The 27,505-nt window shown below is 41.3% G+C and overlaps 1 protein-coding gene across 6 annotated transcripts in view; it reads left to right on the top strand.

Annotated features, from left to right (window-relative positions):
• KIAA1217 (KIAA1217 ortholog) overlaps positions 1-27,505 on the top strand; it is a 335,362-nt gene that overhangs the window by 278,753 nt on the left and 29,104 nt on the right. For 4 of the 6 annotated variants that reach the window (XM_058024673.1, XM_058024665.1, XM_058024647.1 and 1 more), the window contains exons 6-9: positions 6,258-7,081; positions 15,045-15,149; positions 15,573-15,622; positions 23,322-23,482. In XM_058024673.1, the coding sequence (XP_057880656.1) occupies positions 6,258-7,081; positions 15,045-15,149; positions 15,573-15,622; positions 23,322-23,482 (1,140 nt within the window). The remainder of the gene's footprint in view (positions 1-6,257; positions 7,082-15,044; positions 15,150-15,572; positions 15,623-23,321; positions 23,483-27,505) is intronic. The other 2 variants (XM_058024657.1, XM_058024680.1) reach the window with 1 other exon arrangement.

The raw sequence follows: 27,505 nt of genomic DNA, 5'->3' as shown, positions 1-27,505 counted from the left end.
CATAGTCAGGGATATAAAAGGACATACTGAGACATGTAAAATACCTTGAGGTAAAACATTTGGATCACTATAGGGACTGGATTCAACACAAGTGTATATTAAACATATATGTATAAAATAAGGGAAAATAATGTTAAGAATGTGTTTGATGCTCTGTGGTATGGCAAGGGAAATGATGGTGTGTCTGAGCTTCAAGTCAATGTATTGGTAGCCACAGTATGGTATCCTAGAAATTCTGCTTTTGAGTATCAAATAGTGCTTTTGTCATAACCTGTGTGCACACCTGCACAACTGGGAGAAAGATAGGGGGACTGGATGTCACAGTGATATTGGGTAGTATGGTGACAAAACCTAATTATGTTTCAGTCAGAATGTCTCCTTTCCTCTAAAATGTCCTCTAAATTCCACCTTCTAAGACAGTGAGCATTACCTTCTGCTTCTCCTATTTTATTCATGTCAACTTCTAGCTAGCTGACCCTGGCCAAAATAAAAAGTAATCTGTGAACATAGAAACTAGAGGACTGGATGATTTCACCATCACTCACCATCACAGGCTCATCCTAAGAAACATCTTCTATTGACTGATTGTGTTGCTCTTCATCAAAGGAAAGGAAAACCCATAGAATTAAGAGCATAAATTGAAGAAGAAAGACCCAGTTATTCTCTTGACATATCCACCATAGTAGTAATCAGACCTTAGGAAGAGAAAGTTCTTGTTTCTGTTTCATAGATGTTCTGAGTTTTTATGTCAAGTCTCCTTTCACCGTAATACAGAGGTTTTTCCAGCTGGGCATGTACCAAACTATACAAAAGGACTGAAAGAACTGAAGCATAGATGCATGCTAATACTGGGAAGATAATTATAAATGTTGAGATTTCTTGGGGAGCTCTGCAACTCCTTTTCTGGAAAACTAGCCAGGAAAAAATAATAGAAATATATGAAACATGTTAAGAACAGCTAGCTGGGTCTTGGACTTCCCCATTCATTGGAAGTTTGAGTGTTTGAAATCAGTTTTATTTTATCAGCGTGTGGTTCACATAATGAAAAACAATTGTGAACCCTGGCAGCTCCTAGAACCTTGTACTGTGGGGCCGGATTCAACTGAGGCCAGGTTCCAACATAGGCAAGGTCAGTGGTTTCATGGTCTGAAATCATTTTACTGGGCATCAGAGGGCCCATTCTTAGCCAAGATTGCCAAGTAAACTTCTGTTCTGGAAGCACTGCCAGGGAGTGATGGCCAGTAAAACCCCAGCACATCTCACTGCGTGGTAACCCCAAATACCCACCCTGCAGAAGAGAACATGGAAGAGTTGGGGTCCCTACCCCAGGTCAGACTATGACCAAGTTGACCCAGATCTATGAATCTGGAAAGCTCTAGAGCACCTCAGGGATGTCTGGTAAGAAATAACATCACCGTTGACTGAAGTCTGGTGGGTGTTTTTTTTTTCAACTTTCGTCTTTACTGATACTTTCCTGAAATGTTTCAGCTCTCGGATTAGAGATGTCTGCTGAAAGTACATATCGTTGAAAAGCTTCTGAGAAACAGCTAAAAATTATGCTAATGTGTTTGAAGTTTTCAAATATGATATTGGTTAGTGAAGGGACCCACAACTGCAACCAGCATGATTTTTTTTTCTGTAATTACCTAATAGAATGGGGAAGTTTATAGGTGCTAGAAGGCATTCTATGAGAAAGGAAGAAGAGACAAGTGTGACAGATAGTTTTGGTACAGATACTTAAAATTCTCATTTAACTATTTACCAATTCTGCAGTTTTCAAGTGTATTTTTTCTTATTGTAAATTATCTTATTTTAGAAATATTAAGAATATTTTCAAATATTAAAAAATGTGAAATTTTTTTTTTCAAAAGTGGATTTGTGCTTTCAGCTCTCCAAATCCAACTGGGATGAAAGATCAGTCATGACAGGATTGTAATCATATAGTGCAACTAATTGTGAAGCTGAGGAGTTTGGACAACTAGTACAGTGAATTTGTCAGTTTATTTTTATGAAGAGAGAACAAACTGATGGATTCTGTTGTTGTTGGATTGAGGGTTCTTTCATTAAGTCTTTCTTCAAGTGGAAAAGTAAAGGATTGCCTTACTTTTAGAGGGCTTTTTTTCTGTTGAGCAATTTTCATAAAAGATCTCTCTACAGTTTAGTTTATCAGTATTGTATCAGTACTTAGTATTACTGTAGCTTTTTCATAATAGACTGCAAGGTCTCAATAAAATTCTTTGCAGGTGTCCTGTGTTTACTGTTGGGTGAGCCAGTTTGCAGAGCATAGGAGCACTTTCCTTGGGGAAGTACAGGGTGTCAAAGGGAGAGTAAGAAAAATAATAGCTTCACATGGCTGAGAGGTGATTAATGGAGTCTGTCGGGAACTCCCCAGTGTCTTCAAGAGGGTGATAACCTTCACCTTGGGAACATGTTCACTGTAGGCATTTTGGCAGGCTGAAAATCTTGGGGCAAAGCCAGTTGCTGTGTTCTCTGGTGATGTAGAGGAGGCTTAGGAGAGCAGAGGGAAGGGCTGCCAGGTCAGAAACTTGGCCTACTTTTCCCTTTGCCCGAGTTTCATGTTGAGATCGTAGCAGATAAAGGTTTGAGTCAGGCTGTGTCTGGTGTCCAGCTGCACAGTGAGCAGGAGCGTTGGTGCTGTGCTGGTGACTCAGTGGCAGCGCGGTGCTGGGTGCCGGCTGGCACTGCCCTCGCGGCTGGCACTGCCCTCGCGGCGGGCACTGCCCTGGTGCATGCAGGCACAGCTCTGAGAGCCCTGGCTGCAGAGACACCGCCACTGCTTGTCCTCTGTGCAGCCACCAAGAGCAAGGCTCCCTCTGCCCACCTGGGTGGATGGTTTGCTGACTTTGTGCATATAGACATTTTCAAAAGATAGCAAGTTGCTCAGGGTGCCAACAGGCTTTGAAATAAAGAACATAACTGGTTTTATAGAACATTGACTCTTTTAGCATATAGAGACTCAGTTTAAAAAAAATTAGCAAAATCTTTATCTTTTAGACTTAAGTCTTGTTTGACTGACCAAAAATCTCCACAGCAGATGTTTAAACATGATATGTTCTTTTTTACTGCAGAAAGGGAAAGATTCTCAGTGATATGATTTTCCCTCAAATGTTTTATACGGAAATGGTTGCTAGTTGTTTACCATATTTTAACCTAAGGATGGGTAAGACAAGTTTCCATTTCAAGGATGTAAGGTCTGTAGGTAGTAGGAACAAGGAAGAGCTATGTGCTAAAGGAATCTCCACCCTCAGGTAAACATATGACATGGCTGCAGTTGAAAAGCACATGATCCTGTGCTTGCACTAAAAAATATTCCTTTTGCCCTCAAAGCAGTCGTGTGGGACAGCACCCAGCATTTACAGGCTCAGATAAACCCAATATCCTCTTTCTCTGTCCCTGAGTCATGCAAAGTCCAGGAACATGTGGCTCAAGACAGCCTATGTAGAAGAGTATGGGGTTTCATTGAGCAACATGGGGTTTTTTTTGGTGGAGGAGAGAAGATGAAAAACAGCACAGAAAGTGGGCTATATATAAGAGAGTGGTGAAAAGAAAAATATAAAGAATGGTCTTTTCTTGCTTCTTATCTGTACGTCTTTGGTATGCCTAGACTACCACACCAAAGAGTTACAGATGAGAAGCAAGAAAAGACCATCCTTCACATTTTTAAACTTACTATTAGCAAAGAGTCTGGAGGAGAGAGAAAAGTGGAAAGAGAAGACATACCAGCCATGTGGCAGAAGACACCGTAGTCCACCGGATAAAGCTGCCTGGCTCCTGGTGACCAGCTCAGGTCCCTGCCCAGCCCACATGCCCCAGTGAATCTTTCCTGAGCACCCTGGACTCTCTGGCTCCAGCAGTCTCCCCATTGGTACACTCTACCCAGGGCCTGAGTCCTGGCCTAAAATAGCAGGTGAACTTCTCAGAAAGGGGTTGGGTGCCCAGGTGTTTGTGCCCTGCCCAGCCCAAGGGAGTCTTGATTGAGGCTCTGTACTCCAAGCACTACTTTAAAGCAAAAGTAAATAATGTTACATACAACAGGACTCAGACACAAGATTTTGAGCAATAGCTCAGTCCCATATTCAAATTATTTTCCATCCTAAAGTACTCCATCTAAATGGTGTTATGGTGGAAGATGGGAATTTTTCTTTGACAGATTGCTTTGACTTATGAGTAATGAATGAACATATACAGGAATATGAAGTCCAGAAGTTAGGGGAAATTAAACCCGTTGCTTTCAATCTTCCCATGGAAATTTTCTCCTCTCCATAACAAAATTCCGTAACATTGGAATTTTCCTCTCACTGCAACCCAGCATATCCTAATGGCTGTGTTTTCTTTGACAGATACTATTCCAATTGTTGTAGCTTTATGTGAAGCAACTAAACAGGATATTGTGTAGCTTGTACAGTAGAAATCTAGGAGGATTTTCTTTATCTGGGTTCTTCTCTTGGTGTAAAACACCTGTATCTGCCTGTCCCTGAAGACATGATCCCAAAACTGCTCAAGTCTGTAGGAGTCATTTTGTTCTGCTGGCCCAGGGCCAGAGCCAGTAGGCACAATATAGCTTAGTATGTTGCAGTGGTTCTTCACACCAATAGAAAAAACTGTGTTGAATTCCTTCTTATAAAGTCATTAATACTGTTTAGTTATATTTTAATTATATCTTATTTAAAATTCCAGACTAGACTTATTCTCTGTGTAAATGAAAAAATTATACCATGTTCCTGTTTGACTTAACAATTTTTGTCTGGCTCACTTATGACCCATCCCAGTACACACCTTTGTTCTGTTACACTTATTTATTATTGCTGTGGCCACAATCAGGTTATCTCCTTTCTTCTTGCTAATATGTGATACTCCAGACTGTTGATCTCTGGCCCTGGGGAACGTCATTTCTAATTCCTGAGTGCAGAACCTGCTGTGATAAGAACAGCTATTGTTTATGTACTGACACTGCAATTCCCTTACCAGTGGAAAAACCTGTGGTAGGGCAGGAATAATCTCTTGCTTCATCTGCCATGGATCACTGTAACTACAATGAATCCAGTCACATTATCAAAGCCAGGAGTGAAAGGGGAGGAAAATTGTGTAGATTTCAGATCAGCAATATCCACATTATTTTGTGCTCTGTAACTTTAGGAATGTGGAGTCAGGATTGCTGATACACAGTTTTCTACAATCCCTTGGAGGTGCTGGAGAGGGAAGATTAAATTGTCAGCATGAATTTTAGAAATTATAATTTTTTTTCTTATGCAGTTAGTCCTCAGCTGACTTTTTCATATCCCTCTTCATCCACCTTACCCTAAGGGCACCAGAGCAGGCACATGATGCTTTCTAGAGGGAGAATTTCCCCTGTCTGTCGTTGACAGCGTTCAGCCATCCAGATAGGTCATGGCTGGGCACAGTGAGGTCTACACTCTTAAAAGCACATGTGTCCATTGCAGATTTTTGCCAAACCTCTCTTAACAAAGCACTAATACATTTGTTTTGGAAGTTTCCCTTTTCTTTTCCTTGATTGTTCATTCCTTGCTGCTGCTGCTTGCAAAACTATGATAAAATGTTTGATGATTGGAGCATGTGCTCCACAAACCCTCTGAATCAGTCTTATCTTTGCAATGGCACATGTTACATATGATCAGACTGTTTTCATATAAGTTGACTGTGTTGTAGTCAATGTGTGTTTTCCTACTGTGCTTTGTGTATCCTCTATGTAATAAAGACCACATCAAGTCATTAGCAAAAGCTTAAATCCTGCGCTGAAGAAAATGGCTAATTAGTTGTAAAATTTCTTTTTCTTGTCTAAGAACTTCAGGTATGTTTGTGATGCCAGAGCATCAGCATTTTTATCCTGCTTTGGAATCAATGAATTCTAGTCTGTGTGTCTGATCAATAAACTGTGTAAGTCTCTCACTGGCTACATGTATGTGGAACACCTGGCACCACAACCCCTGATTTCAGCTTCAGTAGCTGTGAATATCAGATTAGGGTGAGATTATATTTGCATAAGTAAAAGCATTTTTAAACCTCTCATATTCCTTTAACATACAGCCCATTTTATTGCTATTTATAGTTGTTGTTTTTGTTAGGCACTGAAGTCCCAAAGTGTATTATTTATGCAGATGTAAAATTATTTTGTCTCGAGGGTTTGTTTTTATTTCCTAATTTTCTGTAGACAACCCACTTCATATTTTGCTCATTCAGTGATTTTGTATCTGAGGTGTTTTTCCTTCTCTTTCCAGATGCAGAGGGAAATTGCTTACACGGGACGAGATGGCCCAAGTGGTTCCCGCCCTGGATCTGCCACACACCCTCTGCACGCGATGCCCAGCTCTCCCCCCTCCACCCCGGTGCCCCACTCCATGCCTCCCTCTCCATCCAGGATTCCCTATGGTGGGGGCCGGCCCATGGGCGTGCCAGGCAATGCCACCATCCCCAGGGACCGGCTGTCCAGCGTGCCAGCCTCGCGCTCCATATCGCCCAGCCCGAGCGCCATTCTGGAGAGACGGGACGTGAAGCCAGATGAGGACATGAGTAACAAAAACCTTACCCTGATGAGAAATGAAGGCCTGTACGGTGACCCCTACTTGTTTCACGAGGGGAGGATGAGTGTGGCTGCACCACACCCCGGACACCCGCTCGATGTCCCCGATCACATTGTCACCTACCATCGCAGTGCCATGAGGTCATCGAGCACTTACTGCAACCCCTCCATGCAGCCCGAAATGCTGGAGCAGTCCTTGTACAGACAAAAGTCACGGAAGTACCCGGAGAGCCATTTGCCCACTCTCGGCTCTAAAACACCTCCAGCCTCACCCCACAGGGTGGCTGACATGAGAATGATCGATATTCATCCTCACCACGGCCCTCACATTCCCGCCCACACCATCCAGCCTGACAGGTCTTCCCCCAGCCGCCAGTCCTTCAAAAAGGAGCCGGGAGCGCCCGTGTTTGTGGATGCGAAAGCGCGGAGTGCTGTGGGCATGGCCGAGGCAATGCCCTCCCCCGTGGACAAGCAGGCTTTTGGCTATGGCTCACCCACCATGCCCAAGGACAAGGAGACAAGGTAAGGCAGAGCTAGGGGGTAATTTATGCAAATGAGAAACGTTCCTAATCTGCACATCCTTTGTCGTTTAAGACTCAGGGGACAATGTAATGTGTAGGAGGCTGCTGCACCCGGCTGCAGTGTTTATTAGCTGTCTGTCAAGGTACTTAGTAATTTAGGGGAGATGTGACACCATCCATTATTAATTTGAAAGTATTGTCAACCCATGATGAATCCTAGTTATTTTCATTTGTGTAAATTTCAGTCATTGGAAAAAAATATAATAAAATAAAATGATTAACTGGGATTTTTCTTTGCAGACAGCCAGATCATGTTACAAGAACAAATGATGTTCTGTTCCTGCTAATAAGGGAATATATTTCACCCCCGTTAAGAATGACACTCTGATATTACAATTTTGGTTCTTTATGGAGTGAAGTTTTTCTCATCTAGTGTTAGGAAATGGGAAGAATTTATCATTACTGTCTTATCTCCTGTAAAACATGAATTTGCATAAAAATAGGACAGTTGTTTACAATAATCTTCCTTGAGGGGGAACTGCTGAGAAAAGCAAGTCTGTCCCAGGGAAGAAATCGAAACATGAATACTGTTCCCAATAATTTTTCCAGTATCACAAGTAGATGGTGACCTGACTGTTGTTAACTTCAGTGTGATGGCAATGATGACAATGATCTCTCCTGTCTTTTTAAGGACCTAATTTATACAAAGGTCTGTGAAGGCTTCTCCTGCCTTAGACCCTGCCCTGGGAGAGAAAAATCATTGCACTGCCAGGTGGTTGCTATGTGTTTATATGAGCTGTGTTAATCTCTAGCGTATTGTTTGTGCTGTTAACTTTTATAGAGCTCTTTAGGGAAGTGAAGATGAATAGCTGGAAAATGCTGAGCTCACAGAGGCCAAAGGTAACTGCTGATTGCCTTAACCACTGGGAAGATACAGAGCTTCATATAGACCCTAGGCTTTCCCTCTATCTAAGCAGCTTGCTCAATAATTAGTTGCTGCTTACCATGCTTGGCCAGAAAAAAAAGTGGGTCGTGAGATCCACTGGTGGGGAAAAAATGGAAGAATATAAAGAAAAACAGCCACCCACAAAAATTACAGGCTTATAGCTTGGTAGTTATGACATAAGAGTACGAGATAGGGCATATTACAATGTAAAATCAGTGAAATTGGATTTTTCTGTATCTGTTTCCGAGAGAAAGTTGCAGGTATCTGAAATTTCATTTCAAGCCATCATTATTACATCTAGGAAATTATTTGAAGGAAATTTGCCAATTTTAGTCCATTTACAGATTGAAAATTCTACAAAGTTCATTATAGGAATTGAAAATAAGGAAGGACACCAAAAACTTTTATGTTTGTACAATTTTCTGTCTTCTGGGCATCTCAGCTGTTCACTCAGCTGCACAGATATGCACAAGAGTGTTTGTTTGTGAATGGATAAAGAGAAACTCCACAGATAGTTCTGCAGCCCCTTAAAAGGGAGTTTTGCACCAGGTGTTTTAATCCTGGTCCCAGAATATATTAACAATGAAGAAAACAACATTTGCATAATTGCACTTCCAAATAAATACATGATCTTAAAATTCAGCATGGTGTGTATTAGGCATATGACACTGAAAGAATAATTTTGAAAGCTGTCTTTATGGGTTGTGGCTTTTTTTAACCTTGAGGAAGTGTGACTTTCTAAAAGTAATTGTAAATATCAAAAGGAATTCATGCAAATTGCATGCAATATTAAGAATTGGGTTTGAGTTCTACAAACACAAAATGCACTAAGCTTTAATTTAGCTTTATAATAATCTCGTGAACTTTGAAAGCAAACACTGTTTAAACCATACTAAACTAAACAAGGAGTTATCCATGTTGAGGTGCTCTTTTCCTGCTTCATTTGGGATTGAGTTGTTACAAGGTTGTTATGGATACCTGAAGGGTGATGTACCTAATGGCAGAATGGTATCCCCTACCTTGTTGTGTAGGACTTAGAGTTTACACCCGTAAACAGTATGGGCTTGCTTATGTGAGAAAGAGTATTTTTGGGATTGTAGAGATAGGTCTGAATTCATTCTCTTCCAGGCATGATAAAATAAATAAGGTGTAGGCTGCTCTGTTGTATATGTTACCCACTTGCTGCTGCCAAGTGCCTGAGAGCCAGGCCACAGCAAGCGCAGGGCAGTGTGTTCAGTCAGCCTGCCTGCAGAGGTGTCAGCTCTGGGCACACAGAGGAGCTCTTGGCCTTGGAGCTGCTGAGGAGAGAGGTCTTTTTCATCTCTGCACTGTGGCACATGAGACTCCCCATCCTGACTCATTCAGGAGCAGGTTGAGGACCCTGCAGGCACCAAACCCATCATCTCAGCACTGTTGTTGCTTTAATCCCTAGGGGAGTGTGCTGAGAGCAAAGAAAACATCTCTTGTGTCATGACTTTATGGAAATTTCCTCGAAGCAGCACTGTCATAACCTCAGGACAATGCAAGTTTAAGTATAAATCAGGGGAAAGATTGAAAGGGATAGTGACAATGCCAGAAGTAAAAGTGAATCTCTCTTCCCATCTCAATTCTTCAATTTTGCAGTCCAAGGCTGAACTGGGATATCTCTGTACTTTATCAGAAAATGTTGGGTACTTAAAACAGATATCCTGGTTTTGTTGAAGGAAATTGTTCCATTACCTTTGGAACATTAACTGCAGCAAATTTGGATCTACAAGAGATGAAAACTGGGATTTCTGAGCTCTTCTGTTGGAGTTTCCCATTTTAATTTGACACCATGGAAGCCAGTTTCATCAAGCCAGTTATTTAAAGCAGAGTTGAGAGGGATTTAATTACTTCATGTAATGCTTTCTTGTAACTCTTTTACCTTGGCTATTTCCAAGATAACTACTTCTGTAGTGGTATAAAGGATTGACTAAATTCTCACAGTTAATTCATTTACCAGAAGAGTCCCATATAAAGCTCTTTTACAACAGTGAGAAGAAACAAATTCATGGAGATTTAAAGAAATAAAAGATGTTAGTATTCATGTGCAGAAAAATATTAGAAGTTATAACAGGTTACAGCAGTTCACCTTCAAAGGGTCATCATCTCTTAAATCTGTGGTCTACTGGAAGAATGAGTAAATTCTTGTGTGCATGAGTTGTTTAAACAGAGACTTGCTGTCATATTTTTGGATGGCTCATTTATGTAGCTTGTGGGACATTTCTGGAAGTTACTACAGGCAAAGCAGATGTTTAAATGTTGATAAATTGGAAAAGAAGCTGTTTATCCAAAAGTGCATTAAATTAAATGCTGTTTAACCTAAGATCTTTGCATTTACAACACAATTCTAGATTATTTGATAGTGCGAAATATATATATAATAAATGCTTCTACTCTGAAACAGCAAAATAACTCTATGGAATACTTCTCCTCCAAAAGCATTTTCAGGGTGTACTTTGGTTCTCTTCTGCCTGAACACAACTTTTGTCCTCTTCTTTTTATGCCATACTAGGGAGAAAAGATGACAGTTGGATTGAGCAAAAAATGTGATCACATTATGGGCTCATGGCTTGCAGTTCAAGACTAAAGTGTAATGGCCATGTGTAGATTATTAGATCTTGTTCCCCCACCCACAACCACTTTATTGTTTGATATGCTGAAGTACAGATGGACTCTCTATGCATTAGGAAAAATGACCCTGTTTTGTAAAGTCATGAACAGTGAGAGTTAAAGGAGTGCTTCATAAGGGGAGGCTTTACAAATACACTGTCTCAGACACTTTTCACAGGGCCAGAACTGCATATTCCTCTGTGAAAGGTGTTGAATAGCCAGGCAGAAAAAATGAAGTCAAATGACCAATACAGGATGGAGGAAAGGTAAACTGTATTTTGTCTTCCTTGTGTTAGAGGAACTGTTTGTAGGAAGATGAGAGGCAGGCTCTGGGATGAGAGTTGTCAAATAATGTAATAGCTGGTGTGCTTCAGAACTTCCTTTCCCCTTTAGTTTCAAGATGTAGAAGGTTTGAGTTTAATCTTCTCCTTAGAGGAATGACATATTCACCTGTGTGAATCCTTCTGTGGGAAGAAAGCAGAACACAGAAAAATTCTGCTGATCTTTGGTTCCCACCCTTTCAAGAAACCCTCTCATCTGTTTTGGGGGAATTTGCAGTAAAGTCTTAAGACACCTTCACTTGAATCTGGGAAAGTCATTGGGAAAAACAGCCTACTCCTGTTCCTTTCTTTTCCCAGTGAGGTAAAAAAAATTGTAATGAAATGTTTCTATCATACAGTATAGAAAGAAATGTTTATTTCTCTGTCTCTGACCCCTTTTTCATTGCTTCACTTGGAGCTTAACTATTAAATAGGAAGTCACAGAAAATTTTTTCTCCAGGAAGGTGTGCCAGGTAGTTCATGGTACAGATTTGGTGTTTGAGTACATCTTTTGTGGGTGATGTGCTGCACTGCCTGGGGTTGGACAGGAATGTGAATGAACAGTTACACAGACCAATTTTATTCTGCATGTGTATAAAGTATCTTCTCAGTGATGTGAATATTAAAGATGTCCCCAGGAAAGGACAGTAACATGCAAGTGGCATGTCACACTTTAATAGCATTGCTGTGACAAGTGGATACCAATTCAGCAATATGCTGTACCCCTTCTTGGAATTACTTCCAGTTCACTGCAATAGAAGGAGTAACATGAAAGATCAGTGAAGCTGTAAGGAAGAAATCTGATATCTGGTGTATCATGTTCCCCAGAGAAGCAAGGGCTTGCTTTGGTTCTGCTGAAATTGGGGAGTGAGATGCTAAGGCAGGGCCCCAGTTCCTGGACATCCCTAGAGCCAGAGCTGTTGGTCAGGCTGCTGGGGAGAAGAGGGCTGGCAAGTGGCCTGTCCCTGCCTTCTTGGCCAGGGTCTGTGAGAAGCCAAAGCCAAGTCTGACAGAGTTCTGCTGGGCGTTGTTTCTGACCTTGTCCTCTCCTTTCCTCCCCCAGCATGCTGCCACCTCTGACTCTCCCAGCATTCACAGGAAAACAATGTGAAACAATGCCTTTCTGTGCTCAGGCTGATAAAATAGCCATTTCTTTCCCAACTGCTGTAAAAGGGACCCTCCCTGCTCTTCCTGGGTGGTGGAGAGATGCAGCTTTATCTGGGAAATTAATCTGGGAGCAGAGGCGGGTTGGCTCTTCTGGGCCCACCGCCCTTGTGGTGGCAGCAAGCAGAGGCACCACTCTGTTCCCTGTCTGCCCTCTGTGCTACTGCTCCCCATCCCAGCCTGCCCTGTGTCACTGGAGCCTGTCCCACGCCTGGGGACCCTGCCTGCCCCATCCATGGGACTCTGGCCTGCCCTGTGCAGGCAGAGCTGCTGGGACAGGCTGGTCCCATCTCCCCTCTCCACACCAGTGAGCACAGTGAGGGGTAGAAAACACAATACTGAGAACCAAAAATCACTATTTTTGTCATGGCAATGCTGGTATCCCTGATAGACCCTGGCCTTGTGCAGCCTGAGGAAAGCATTGTTGAGTCTGCTCCAGCCCTTCACAAGGAAGTTGGAGGCAAAGGGGTCCACTGCAGGTCCTGTCCGTGCTCCTCTGGGGCTTTGTGGTGACAGAACTGGGCCACCAGCCCTCCAGCCACACCAGGCCAGGTTACAGCCCCACCCCCAGGCCATCTGCATCCCTTCCTGCCCATGCTGGAACAAGCTGCCTCCCTCCACCTTCAGTCTGACCGCCTCCAAAGATCAGGTTGTTTTATTTAATGCCTAAAAGGCACCTTTCAGACACCTGTTTTTGAAATGTTTGATGCTAATGGCCATAACAAGTCTGGGTGTTACAGTGGAATTATTACAGGAAAAATCTGCCTGGTTTCTAACAGAGTAACTCCAGAGCACAAGTAAATTCTTCACATTCTTAATGCTTTTACCATATGAAAAATAGAGTGTTCTGTGCAATTGATTCCAGTATTTCATTCGTTTTTCATCATCTCCTATCTTGGAACATCCCTGTCCCTCTTAACAACATACTTTCCTAGATTTCATGGCAAAGGACAAGATCAGCTTTGTGTTGCCATAATATCTTTTGAAGCAGAAAATTGTTTCCAGATTATCTAATGTGGGATGAAAAAAACCATCATATTTATGGATTGGTAAAACAGATAGACTTCCAGTTGAGCTTAGTTCCAGGAAGGTTTTGTGATGATTATCTGGGGGAAAAAAATGTTTTCATTATTAAGTGTCAAAAATGCTGCATGAAAGTTTGTTAGAGTATATTTATCCCTGGGTTTTAGTACTTGTTTTTGTTCCAAAGGTTACTGTAGCCTGCACCAGTTGCTTATTTTAAAACTTGTAATAGTGGAAATTCCATAACGTATTTCTTGGTTTGAAGTGAATTAAGTCAGATTCACTAGTCTTCTCATCACCCTTCAAAATACCTTTCAACATCAAGACAGAAAAGTGAGATGCGTGCACTGCATTAAATTGCAGTAAGAACATGTCTGCTGGCTGGGGACTGACTGAGCACTCTCTGCTTCCCTGCTTGTGTCTGTTAGCATCTCATTGCTTGTTTTGCTGCCCTGTTTTCTCAACCTCTGGGTGTCTCTGAGTCTCTCCTGGCTATGGTATCTGTGTGCTATCCCAGGAAACCTCGTTCATTCCCTGAATATGAATGAAATAATTAGCCTGGACAATCCGTCTGGCTGCAAGCAGGGCTAGTTACTTGCTTTTTATCATGTCAGCTTGCTTTTGCCTGTTATTGGTACCTACATTTGAGTTTCTATGACTCTTATTGATTGATGCTATTGCTTTGGCCACCAAAGTGCAACTGCAGCTGGGGTGACCAGAGTTTGGCTGCTTCCGTGTACGCAGAATGCTGCTGTGGTGATGGATAGGCCATGCAGCATGCTGAGTCTGTGTCTGAGTTTGTGTGTCCCATCTTCTCTCATCAGTCCCTGCTGCTGGTCTTAACCTTAATCTTGCTTTTTGAGAAGTTTTCTTCCCAGTCATCTTCCAAAGCCACAGCCTGCTGTTAGAATGTCCTCCTGCAAGTCTCCCCACACACGTAAGTGCTGTGGTAGAGGGATGCCTTTTCAGAAGGTGCCGTACTGATGTGTGTCTGTGTTGTGGTGTGTCTTTGACATACTGGCATGTACAAGTAGGCACCTGTGTGAGCAAAAGGCTGGTTTGGAGCCAACTGAGGAAGTCCCCTGGTACCTAACTAATATATGGATTTATGCAGACAGATAAACACGCAGATGTTAGCATTCACATCCAAAAAAAAGTTATTGTTCTTGTTTAGTGACCTTTGGTTCCTATGGAAAACACTGGTTATACTTATTATAACTCTACATCTCTTTTCTTCTGTTTTTTTGGGAATTTCTCAGGATATGTGCACAAAAGAAAATCTGTTTTATTGTAACATTGCTGTACAGTCTGCATTTTGTGCCTCTCTGTCACATTTCTGTCCTTTTCAAAGCAGACAGTTGTGATGTCAGGTGGAAAGGATTTGGGCTGGAAAGTCGTCTGCTTGGGCAGATTAAATGCTTCCCAGACAAAAATTCTGAGTCTGGGGAAAGTAAAAATAGTAACAAGAAGTGTAAAGTCTTTAATCCTGAAACCTTAAGTACAGGCAAAATGATTGGCCCAATGTAGGTAAAAGAGAAAATTCATGTAATGCTGAAAAAGACTTTTTCACTAGTACCAACTGGCATTAACAAATTGTTTTAGGTGCCTGTCTTGTGAGGTCGTTAGAAGTTTATTACTTGGTTGTTTGTTTTGTTCTTTTTAACTAAGCAGATTTTTTAAAATTGTCTGTTAAGTTGCAAAAGCTGTCCAAACTGAGATCTGGTAAGCTGCTGCAATAAGGTATATGCAAACTGTACCCAAGGGCCTTTGCACAAACTCTGTAGTGTCTTTCCAATCCTGTGGTAATCATTCACCTAAAAAAACAAGTCTGAAAGCAAATATATCTGGCTTTAACGAACGGTTCTCTTGTCTTACAGAGAGAGGATACAAGCCATGGAGAAACAGATTGCCAGTTTAACTGGTCTTGTTCAGTCTGCGCTTTTAAAAGGGCCAAATACAAGTAATAGCAAAGATTCTTCTAGGTAAAAACAGAATTCATCTGTAATGATTTTAGTAATCAATCAACAAAAATATATTTGATTGTAATAGTAAAAAAAAATCCTAAATGCTCAATCATTTTTAAGTTTCTTTATCATCTCCATGAGAATGCTAGGCAGAGAGGGAGAATATGCCAAATGATAGATGGATATGAACTGCATTACTCTTCTTTGTGATAAAAAGAATTAATGTAGCTACATCTCTGTGCTTTCTACTGCTTATACTCCATTCATTGCTTAACTTCTGCTAAAAGGTGATTAAAAAAATTGCTGATGACTGACAAATTATTGGTGATTTAAATTAATAAATATATATGTTTTAAGGCAATTAAATTTGTTGAATATAAACTTCACTACAATTTTAATAGTTAGTAAATTAAAATTTCAATTTTTCTTGTTATTATTTAGTGAGAAGATGATGAAAATTGTGTCCAGCAAGAGCAGCGCCGACACTGCAGGTAAGATAATTCACTTTTAATTTACACTTATTCAGGTATATTAATAGTTCTAACATTACAAACATCCCAGCTTATAGAAATGTCAAATTTACTTAAATTTCCATGGCTGTACTGTCAGAACGGAAGTTTAAGTGCAGGATATGGGAGTTGATCACATCTTTAAGAGAGGAATTTCTGACAGGTTGAGATGGTATTTGGAATGAATTTCCCACCTGTGCTGAATAGTTTAAATGAGATGCAGAGCCTCTGCATCTGGAGAATTTTCCAGTGACTCATCCTGTCTATAGGATGTATGTATATCTGCAGTTAACCCTAGATGTGTCCAGATTCCTGTAGAAGACTAAATATTTAATTCCTTTTCTTGTCACCTGAACTTTTTCTAAGGTCCATCTGTCACTAGGATACTACTGATGTAATGACACCAAGAAACTTAGCAGTCAGCAAGACAGCACTTTCCCTAATTAAGCCACATTGATCTGTTCCTAATTATTAGTGTGCATCTAAACCTTTCTGAGCAAGCATCAATTATGAAGCCAGTAAGAGCCGTCTTGTTTTAGCATCCCTCCTGGAGAGCTGTTTAAGTGTGTAAAAGATTGAGTTAAAACTGTTGACAAAGAAGATTTCCATGAGGTTGAAGCCCTTTGTGTAGAGGCTGCTGCTGGAGAAGTCCGCAGGGTATTGGTGTGCTTATATGCCTCCCCTTCACCTTTGTCATGCACTGAATGCAAATCCAGGCAGTTCCCTGCTTCCTGGTAGTGCTGCTCCCACAGGGAGGTCTGTGCCCGGCAGGTAGTAAACCACACACATTTCTTAGCAAACCTATTATGCTCCTAACTAGCCTTTCTGTCGGAGCTGTTAGCTCACGTTCAGGATTCCTGTTTGTCTGGAATTGCACTGTGTCCTCCTAATTGACAGAAACCAAACTAGACCTGGAAACTATCAACCACATGGAAGAGAGAAAGAGCTCAAGTCCTGGTACTGAAGCTTTGCTCCCAAGCCACTCTCTGGTGCTGTTCCAACTCTTCCCTTCCTGGATGGGGAGAGGATTACTTAAAGCTTTGAAGAAATAAGTTGTAATTTTTCAGTTTCAGACAGTATAGGGAAAAGTCTGTCATTATTCAAAGCAGCTGCAAAATGGTCTTCAGATTTTTCCCTATTGCAGTGTCATTACAGACAGAGAATTTATGGCATTTCCCACTTGCACAGGCCTCACCTCATGTAAAGCACTTATGAAACTCTCACAACCAGCACATACAGTGCCTTGTTCTCCTTTTTGTGGTGCATTGCAAACAGCAGCCTCTCTGCTTTCCCTGTGGTGGTACCAGTTCAGACTTGGTGAGGGGCACTCAGTCAGAGGACCTGATCCAAGTGGGTGCTGCTTTGAGTGGGATCTTGGGCCTTCAGAGGTCTCTTTAAACCTGAATTATGTTGTGGTTTGTGTGTGCATGTGTAAATGTGCACTCAGTCAAATGAGAAATGGAACAATATTCATTGGGAAAGCAACCTTACATAAAGCAAAAACGGAGATTCCCTGGGCAGTCATGCCCAGCCCACCAGAATAGTGTGGTTCATCTGACCAGCAGCCATTTCCTGGCACTGTTGTTCCCAAATGCTCCTCACTCACTACCTTATCATATGACTGACATATCCCTGAAATGACAATATTACATCTAACAGCTGCATGTGCAGCCATGGTGGGGGAGATGGAGGGTGGGGACTTAATTTACTGTCAAAGGCCAGATCATCATCTGCCACTTACTGACTGAGACATTGCTTTGTCACATGGCCATGTGTCTATCCAGCATGTGAGTAAGGATTCCAGCATTCAGCTTGTGCTATAGATGCTTTTCTCATCACCTGGGAGAAAGGGAAAGGACAGTGGGAGCCGCCATGCAGCCAGCAGTCTGCAAGGATCCCTATCAGTACTATAAAATACAGTTGTAACTACAGCGCCTGCATCTCTATATGCTGTCCTTCCAACATGACTCAGCCACAAAATTAAATTGTAGCAGGTAGGGAACAAGGTGTGTTGACCCCAGTGTACTACAGTATTGTAGCCCACACCAGCTATTAGTGGAGACTGCTGTGTAAAAGAATTATCTTGTATAATGGAATATTTTCCCGCTTTTGTGCCCGGAATTGCTCAGGACATGGTCCAACGAGTCAATGCAGTTTAACTTGAAAATTAGGCAATCTGCTAGAATAGAATGTTTCTCCTTTTTGTAAATATGTTTGGGTTCAAAGAGAAGCTAGACACACTTCTGCTGACCGCTGTTTTGTTCTTCAATTCACCCCAATCTTTATTACGTATAGACATTTAGGCAGTGACTCTCTCACTTTACAATTCCACTTGACAACTGTGCACTGAGATACCAGTTTTAGCAATTTCAAAGTCTATTTGAAAGACAGAGTGGTATAAAATGTTGATTGAACAGTCCTTTCTGGAGTTCTGATAAGCAAAAATGTGAATTGCTTCCCGTTCTAAAAAATAAAACATCTGTGAAAGATAATATTGTCTCATCAATGTTGAACCAACATTGTATTTTATAGTATGTGTTCCAATGATAGGAGACTTTTGTGCAAAAAATAGACTACATCCCTTGGGATGGGAAAGAAACCAAAAATTCTAAACCCTTGATAGCTCTATATAGCTAGATTGTGAATACTTTGTTTGGTATGTCATATGAACCAAATTGTATTTAATTGGCTTTTGCTGTGCTGGTCTGTAGAAACCATTGACTTCTTTAACCCCAAATATTAAGGACTCTGAAGAAACCCAGCTTTTTCACTGAGGAAGATGAGTCTGGAATAACAATATTTGTCTGCATTTCTTATCTTGTATTGCTTTAGGCTCAGTTCTTTCATGGGGGATGGGTTCAAAGAGCAGTAACCCTCCACAGACTGGCTATGTCTCTTCTGCTAATGTTAGGAGAAATTCCATGACTGAATCCTTATAAAGGTCTTCAGTTCCTGAAACACCATCATGGCATCAAGGAACTCGTGATTTAGAAACAACACATGATTCTAAAACCAAACCATACTAGTAAGAGTCACCATGAGATTACTAACAAATACCCTGAGAAATACTTGCATACTCTCTTTTCTGTCATATTTCTGTTCATCACCTGGAGATTGATAGACTAAATCCTGGATTCATTTATTAAATTGGGATCATTTGTTTCATGGATAACCAAAAAAATGCAACAGCTTTTTGCTAGTTGCTGCCTTGTTAGAAAAGGAAGGAAGACATTTCAGTATTATTTGAGAAGGGGATCAGGGAGTACAATTTTCTGCACTAACACCACCAATACAAAACCAGAGGAAGATGGCAGCAGGGAGTAGTATTACAAACATAGGGTTCAGATTCGATTCCCCATTCTTTGTGAACTGTCTTGTCATCTGTGTATATCTGTGTGCCCTTCTCACATGCATGACTCTTGCTGTGATGACCTCTGAATTAAATCATTGTCCATATCTGCTTGCTTATCTCAAAGAGAGATCATGCTAGTCTTAGAACTCCATCAGCATTTGCAGACAAAATAGGATGCTGAATTCATTTTGGATCAATGAGATGAAGTTGCACACTAATGTATAGATAGAATATTTTGTTATTTTGAGGCTGATTTAGTGCCATCTAGTAACTGTCACATCTCCCCAAATAATGCTTGAAAATATTGTGTCCTTTAATTAGATTAGTTATTTAAAAAAAAAATATTGTGGTGTGTCTTCTGATGGTCTTTTGTGCCAACCTGCTTCAAAATAAAATCTTAGCATTTTATTTAAAAGAAAAAAAAAATGGGAAACGGAAGGAGAGCAGTGTCTTTACAACCATAGCAAAGGTCAAGTGTCAGTGAGTAGAACTCATGTTCCTTATCCCCTGAGCACACAGCAAACCTTTCCTCTTTCTGCACTTCAGTTTTCTTTGTACTGTAAAATGGCAGCTTAGTTCATTAGCCTTTGTAAAAAGTTAACTTTTTTTTATTTGTCCAAAGTATTAGGAAATTATGGTGGGAGGTTGAATTTCCCTTAACTAGCTCAAGAGGGGGTTTATTTAAAAACCCAAGAGCCAGTGCTGTTTCTTTCCCTTTAATCCATTTGGCCTCACATCTAATCACAAAGCTACAGCCTGGGACTATTCCAACAGTGAGCTACACTCCCTAGATGAAGCAGCCCCTCATTCGGCCGCCCTTTATTCTTTCTTGGTGAAAATATGAATGTGTGAGAAATCAGCTGCTGATGGTTATGGCTCACTCAGTGTCCTGTGTCTCACACCCACTGCAGTCAGCAGTCCCACTGCCCCGTTTCCCAGGCTCTGAGCACACTCTGCAGCCGGGACACTGTGGCAGCCAAGAGCACCTCATGCTGAAAAGAGGTGGCTGAGGCAGCAGTGAGGAGGAGAGCTGCTTTGTAGGGAGTTGGAGACATTTATTGCTTACAGAAGCAGATCACAGTCCATCTACACTAAAAGGAAAGCAGGCACCCCTTCCTGAGAAAATATGTGAATTGACTGGGGTCCAGCATGGGGGGAGGGACTGGTGGGGTCTGATTCATGCCTTGGCTGCCTCATCACAGGGTCAGGGGCTGAGGTTTTGGAGCTTTTGCTTGAGGCAAAGAATAGCACAAAGGTAGGTGTGCTTTCAAAAATAGTCCAGATTTGTGGCTAGGGATCAGAACTCTTGGAGGCTTATCCACATTTTTCAGACTCTCTGGTGGTTTCTGTCTGTAAGGTTTATGAACTAAATACCATTCTCTTAAACAAAAAAGGCAAAAAACAGTGCATGTGGGAGAGAAATAGATGCTTGACTATAGGAGAAACTGCAGTGTACATGTAGACAGATAAGTATGAGCATACATTAGACAAGCATGGAGTGGGTACATAATGGCAGTGAACAAGGACTGTTTATTTCTTGAGTGTTGCTTTCTGTTAAGGAGCTCTTTGAAAGTCAAGAGACCATTGAATCATACTGGAGTATAGCAAAAATGTGCAGCAGCTTGCTCAGCAGTGTAATGATGAGTACTGTTGTTGAAGCACCAAGCAGATCTAGCTGGAGCAGGTTCAGGGATGGTATAGCATTACAACAGCCTGCACTAAGCTAGAAGAACTTTTTGTCTAAACATGTCTCCAGAAGCTCATAGCATGGCACACTCTATGTAGCATGGATCCAGCCTGTGCTTTTATTGAGCAGAATTTCAAATGAAGGTAAAGTAACAAACATGATTCCTAAAAAACGTTTTTTTTTTTTAATAAAAATAGGCTGGAGTGATGTCCATCCTTTAAGAGTCCTTCCCCTAGATGAATTTTGCAAAGGTTGTATTTGAGATATCCACACCTGTTGGAAAAGGAATAACTGTGTTATTATGCTGAGCTGTACTCAGGCACATTTGGAGGAATAGTTCAAAAGATTATGAGGGATGAGAGCATGGATAGAGAACTTCCCACTCTGGGAGTTGTACTCATTCCAGTCAGAAGATGTGTCATGCTCTTTAGTGCACTGAAAATTTGCCTTCAGCAGGCAAAGCTCACAACACTGTTTTTTGTTTGATTTCATTAAACTTGATAGAATGTGTGGTTGTGGGAACAGATGATGACCAAAATCCCTGTGTAAATCCATTGATGAGCTATTTTCTGTTTCTTCAGATCCTTTTTTTCATCATAGAGAAGGATGAAATTGAAGTAGGGAATGACCTAATCATGGAATAGAATCATGGAATTATTTAGGTTGGAAAAGACCTTCTAGATCATCCAGTTGAGCCATTAACCTAACACTGCCAAGTCCACCACCAGGCCAGGTCCCTAAGCACCACATCTACACATCTTTTAAATACCTTCAGGGATGGTGACTCAACCACGTCCCTGTGCAGCCTCTTCCAATGCTTGATGACCCTTTTGGTGAAGAAATTTTTCCTAATATTAAATCTCCCTGGCTGTAACTTTAGGCCATTAATATTTGTTCTATTTTTTGTTATCTGGGAGAAGTGACCAACTCCCACCTCCTTCCAACTCCATTTCAGGCAGTTGTAGAGAGCAATAAGGACCTTGAGACTCCTTTTTTCCAGACTGAAAACCCTCAGCTCCCTCAGCTGTTACTCATTAGACTTGTGCTCCAGACTTTTCACCAGTTTTGTTGCCCTTCTCTGGACATGGTCCACCTCTCAATGTCTTTCTTGTAGTCAGGGTCAGTTAATGCTATAGTTCAAGGAGCAGCAGCCTTCTGTGCCATTTGGGATCAAGGAATAAAGTGGATTTGGCAGTGTGATGGGAAGAGTTTGCAGGACTACAAAGTACTGGACTTAAAAAATGAAGTTTGTTGTACTGATGGTCTGTCTTTTTGTCTGCTGGGGGAGGGGGGAGGGGGGAGGGACGCATTAGGAAAAAAATTTGAAGAATATGGGTGTGTAAGTGCAAATTGTGAGAAGGAGCTGACATTTTTAGTACCTGATGAGCTGGAATTTGCTTGTTCTGTCTAAAGAGAGCTTCTTCCCAGGTAGTTCAGATTGAAAAGAACAAGCTTGGCATTGTTCCTGTGCAGAAGAACAGCATTCTTTAACAAAGAAAGTTTTGTGAGGACAACAGTAATTATTTTCAGAGTGTGGCTCGGCTCATTTCCTTGTGTTATGCTGTATTCCTTTCTGACAGACTAAGGGGGAGTGGGTGGATGCAACATGGCTGGAGAGCCTCTGGCACACCATCATTTAATTCCTCTGGTTTTATAGGGTTGCTGCTGGAGGTACCTGCTAGAAATAATGCAGTTGTCCTTTAAGCAGTGAAGCAAGATTTTCTATAGAAATCTTTTCCCCATATTTGGCAGCTTGACTGAATCCATCTCCTGTGATGATTAATCAAGAAATACGTCATTCAGGAGTCCTGTGAATGAATTTGCATCAACTTGGTCTCAGACATCTCCTGGGAGGACAGTCCTGAAGTTACTTCCAGAACCAATTTGATTTGTTGCTGTTTTTTGTTATCAGCAGTTAAAACTTGTCCCCTCTCCACTGCATGTGGTAGAAAGCAGTCCTGGAGTAATGCAGTGCTCTGGTAGAACTGAGGTTCCAGCACAGATACACTCTGATGCTGTGCAGGCTTTCCTCAAAATATATTGTATAGGAATGTGCTTTTTGTTCATGGAGTGACGAAACTTTTTTTTTGTTTTTAAAAATGAAAAAACTTAGAAGTTTTTTTTAATTAGGTAAAAAGGCACTTTATAGGATTTGAGGGACTTTATTTTAAACTTAAGGATAGCTAATTGGACAAGAGTGAAGAAGTATTGCTTAAGCAATTTACTAGAAAAAAGAAGAGAACAAAAAAACTAATTGCTCTTGTGAGATGTTTTACTAGGACCAAGAACATTTAGCACTTGGCTTGGTTTTTTTTGTGAAGAGTTCTATTATTTTGCTTTTTTAGTTTTGTTTTGTTTTTAACATTACTACAAAAGCTATTTTACTAATTTTATGCTTTTTAAAGTAGCTGAGCTATTTTAGGTGTAATATAAATGTCTAAGAGCTTATGAGACTTGGCTTAAAAAAACTATATATCAATTGGGTGAGGAGGTGCCAGTCCCTGTTGGTACTGAGCATTGGCATCCATCATTTGCTTTTCTCATCCACCTGTGTGAAATACCTGTGGCTTCAGTGGGCAGAGGAGGGATCACATTTGCACTTTCTCTGCTGTGAACTCAACCTGTGCTGCTGCTCATTGCAGGTGCTGCCACCATCTCTGGGGGGAAGAATGCCCTGGGAGCTGTGGAGTCAGCTGTCACCCACCACCCCTCTGGAGCCCCAGCAATGCAGCTCAGCCTGCACGGGATGAAACGCAGCGTGTCGGATCTGCGCCTGCAGCTGCACCAGATGAAGCAGCTACAGGTATGGTTATCTGGACAATGCTGGGAAAAAAGGTGGCTTGGCAGTAAATGCCTTTTTGCTCCTTCCCTCTCTCTCATTTTCTCTCTTTACCTTTTGTACAGTCTCAGTAGCAGAGTTCTAGCAAAGGACAGACCCAAGTACTACAGACACAAAAGCTTGCATAGTCCTTGAGGTGTGAGAATTAGCTCAGTTAAACTACTGTTGCTCAGATATTGAGAAAAAAAATCAATTTCTAGCTTTGTTGGATGACTCTGTATATTAAAGCACTATTTATATTACAATAATTTCAAGTCTGTGATTACAGTTTGGATCCTGCTATGCTATGTGCTGTATAAACATGTCAGAAGAACCATGTTCCTGCTCCATACTGTTTACAGTTGAGACAGATCTTCAGTCCCTGAATAAACAACTTTGATGTCAGGAAACCCAAATGTAGCTGAGGATCAGTAGATATGCATTAAGCCAGAGTTCGAGTGCTGTTTTACAGAATCCAGATTTACAGAATGCTGTTTTACAGAATGCTGATTTACAGAATCCAGAAAAGCAGCCAACTTGAACAGTAAGAAAAAAAGTATTTCAAATGTTACTGCAAAGGTTTGTTGTGTCCCACTTACACTCAGGTTTCAAGAATATCTTCCCAATTCATGTCAACACCTCAAAACCTGCAAGAAAGAATACAACCAATGAAGAGTTAACAAAAATAGTATGTTGGCACATACAGTCATGCTGCAAATATAAATATATGCTGTTCATCTCAGACACTGTAAAAATAAGCATATGCAGCTGTACAGGTCTTCAGCCTTTTACTTAATTGGAAACTGAAGAGCACTGTGTATTGTCTCAGAAGATGGAAAAGAAGGCAGAGCACTTTTGTGGACGGTGGGGGAAGCTTCAATACTCTGCCAGTCCTTCTTACCCAGAAAGTGACATCATGTGTTAGCTATTGTAGGGCTGCAGCTGCTGGTTTTATAACCAGGGTGATGGTACCATGTCAATCACATTTGACTTGCTGATAAATTTTAGAACAAAATAATGATAATGCAAATCAGAGTTCAGAGCAGGTTTTACCTTCACCTCCTTATCTAAAGAAAATTGAATTATGAACCAGTCATCAAGCAAAGAAGCAGAAGGGTGAGGTAAACATCAGTGTAGGAAAATGTGTCCAGCTGAAGGTCCTGTGACCATGTCCTGTGCTCTGTTTGCTGGGAGTGCAGAGATGGCAGATGATATTTGGAGCAAAGAGTTGTATCAGGTGACCTCTGCCTGCAATACAACTTTCAGTTTAGGATGAGTATGCTCCAATAGCAAATGTCCCTTTCCAAAGCGCTTCTCAGCAGTGCTGCCTACGTGCCGGCCATCGTGTTCCTCATCTCGTTTGAAGACACTGGCACGTGATCTCTGCCCTGGCACATTGCGTAGAAGTGCATATTTTTCCACATTTGTGCTGCAAACCACTGCAGCCCCTCTGTCCTCTTCCACACCATGTGCCAAATGCAGCTCTTGGCAAATGCCTTGGGTCTGGTCCCCAGCTGTGGTCAGCACATGGCCCCAGAATTCGCTGGAGGCTGCAGGGCTGCTTGGAGGCAAGGAGCTCCTCCTTCCCACAGGGCTGCCCACCAAGGAGGTGGCATTTCCCTGGCTGAGCTTTGTCTCCATGGCCCTGCCTGGGGCAGAAGCCTTGCTTGTGATCAGACATAACATTGTGGCACACAGGAGTGAAGGAATTTCTACCATCTGCACAAATCAATGCTGCCAAGGAGGTCTTGAGAAGGGAAAAAGGACATATCCCGAGTGTGCTCATTAACTCTGGCTGGCTTCCCGTAATTCAGAAATTATAGCAAACTTGGTGCATTGAGCTAGTGGGAAGTTGAGAAATTTTGATAGTCAGTTGGAAGAACCTGTAGCTCAAGGGAAACTTTGGTATGTTACACATAAATTCCATTGATGAGAGTTTCTGTCATGGCATTCCTGAGCTATTTTGAAAAAAAGCTCACAGTTTGTAGGACAGCAAGTGAAACCGGCAGTGTTTTAAACTGAAGAGTGTTGCAATATCACATTTTAAATTATATACTTTGTGCTACGTTTTTTCAAAAATAATTGTAAGTAGAAGGAAAAAGTATTTTTTCTGGTTTCCCAGATTGTTTTCATTTCATGTTTGACAGTGCTTCCTATTTTTCAATTTCACTGTTTCTCCTGGTCTGGCAGTCAGTTTGTTCCTGTTTGTGTGAATTTTTTATGCAGTGACAGACTAGAAGAAACACTTCAGAAAAATACAGGCACAAAATTTGGCAGGATAACTAAGAAACAGGAACAGAATATAAAACTGTGTTTAATAATGTCTATTGTTTAATTTTCAATTGATGTTACCACTGTAAGTTCATACTAATTTTCTTAATAGAATCAGAGAAATGCATGATAGAAAAGACCCATTAATTTGTGTATCCTTTGTTTGTGCTGGCAAAATCTTCTTTTTAAACCATATCCAGCAGCAATGGATTCAGATGTATTGATTCACACACCAGATAAACATATATTGTGAGATGCCACCAAAATGTTTAGATGTGGTTGGATTTTCAACAGAGATCCTTGGCACACATACATTTACCTCATGGCTGTTGCTAGAGGCTCGTACACTTCTTGCTACTACACTTGCATGTTCTAAGTGCTCTGATTTTCAGAGACATTCAGGACAGACTCATTTCATGGTGCTCTGGAGTTTTCCTCAATGCCAGAGATGGGCTGTAACCCAGCCTTTGTCCTGAATGGATTTGCCGCTGGTAACAATTGAGTCCATGATGACTTAGTGGGGTTGTTCATTCTGTGCTCCCAGGTATTGAGAGCTCTTAGTACCGGGTTTGAACCAAGCCTTGGATATATGTGCATGGTTTATATCATTATTTTATATGTGCACTGGATTTTTTGTCTACTCCTTTCCTTTAACTGAACTCACTTTAAGGGAACACAGTTAGACATGATTAATGTTCCCCATTAGGAACGTGTGTGCATGCATGCTTTTCCTTCACTCAGTGAACTGTTTGCAGGGAAGTGAGTGCTGCAGAAAGGACAGAAAATGTAATAACACTGTCATAAATGGTATGATACTCAGTTTCACGAGTGTAACTTTGAATTAGAAATTAATATATATTTGAGCTGCATTATAGAACTGGATCTGCTAGCTTTAATCAGTGTATGGTGACAAATTTCAGGAGCTAGATACTTAGATTCTGCAAGGTGCTGAGCTGCAGGCAGCCAGCTCCTGTATGTGGCTGTGCCCTGGAGTTCATGGGGAGGTGGGAGATACCACTGGGCAGGTCCTGCTTGTCTCCTAATGAGGAGCAGGGTTGTGAACTAATACTTGATTTTCTAGTTACCTGTCTCATAGATAATAGATAATAATTGGTTCAAAGTGAACTGGTTATCAGATTATGCTTGGAGTGGGTACCAGAGGCAGAGCTGGTGTGAGAACAGTAACAAATAATGGCTGAAGCACAAGATGAAGAAGAGGGGCAAGGAAGGTATCTGGAGAAATTGGTGAGGCTGAAAGTGAGAACGAAGGGTAAAGAATGTATGAGAGATGCGAGAATTCAAAAAAAGCATGCTAAATTCTGTATGAATGCTGCTTGCAGTTATAAGGTGAGGTAACTCAAATTAGCAAGAAATTGCCATTTGTTGGTGACAGGAATGCCTGCATTGGTTTTCCTTACTTTTAGTACATGCCTTTAGAACTTCAGTACTGCTTCAAGAAAGACTCTTCAAGAATGAATGTTTAAGATTGTTTATTTGGCGTGTTTTCAAGCACGCTTATAGTACAAAGGTTCTGTTTTGTGGAACCAGAATAACTGTGGCAGATCCATAAAACATCTTTTCATTGAGATGGTGGAGCAGAGGTGCTCAGCGGGGCAGATGGGGTGTGCACTTATCCAGGGAGTCTCACATGTGTTTCTGCTGGCAGAAGAAAGGAAAGAATGAAGTTCAGTTCCAGAGCACAGAGGTAAATGGGATGGCCAGAGACTCCCTTCTCCT

Source organism: Melospiza georgiana, chromosome 1, assembly GCF_028018845.1.
Source record: "Melospiza georgiana isolate bMelGeo1 chromosome 1, bMelGeo1.pri, whole genome shotgun sequence".
Classification (NCBI taxonomy): domain Eukaryota; kingdom Metazoa; phylum Chordata; class Aves; order Passeriformes; family Passerellidae; genus Melospiza; species Melospiza georgiana.
The sequence above is the reverse complement of the archived record's forward strand: the minus strand, read 5'-3'. Positions and strand labels throughout refer to the sequence as shown.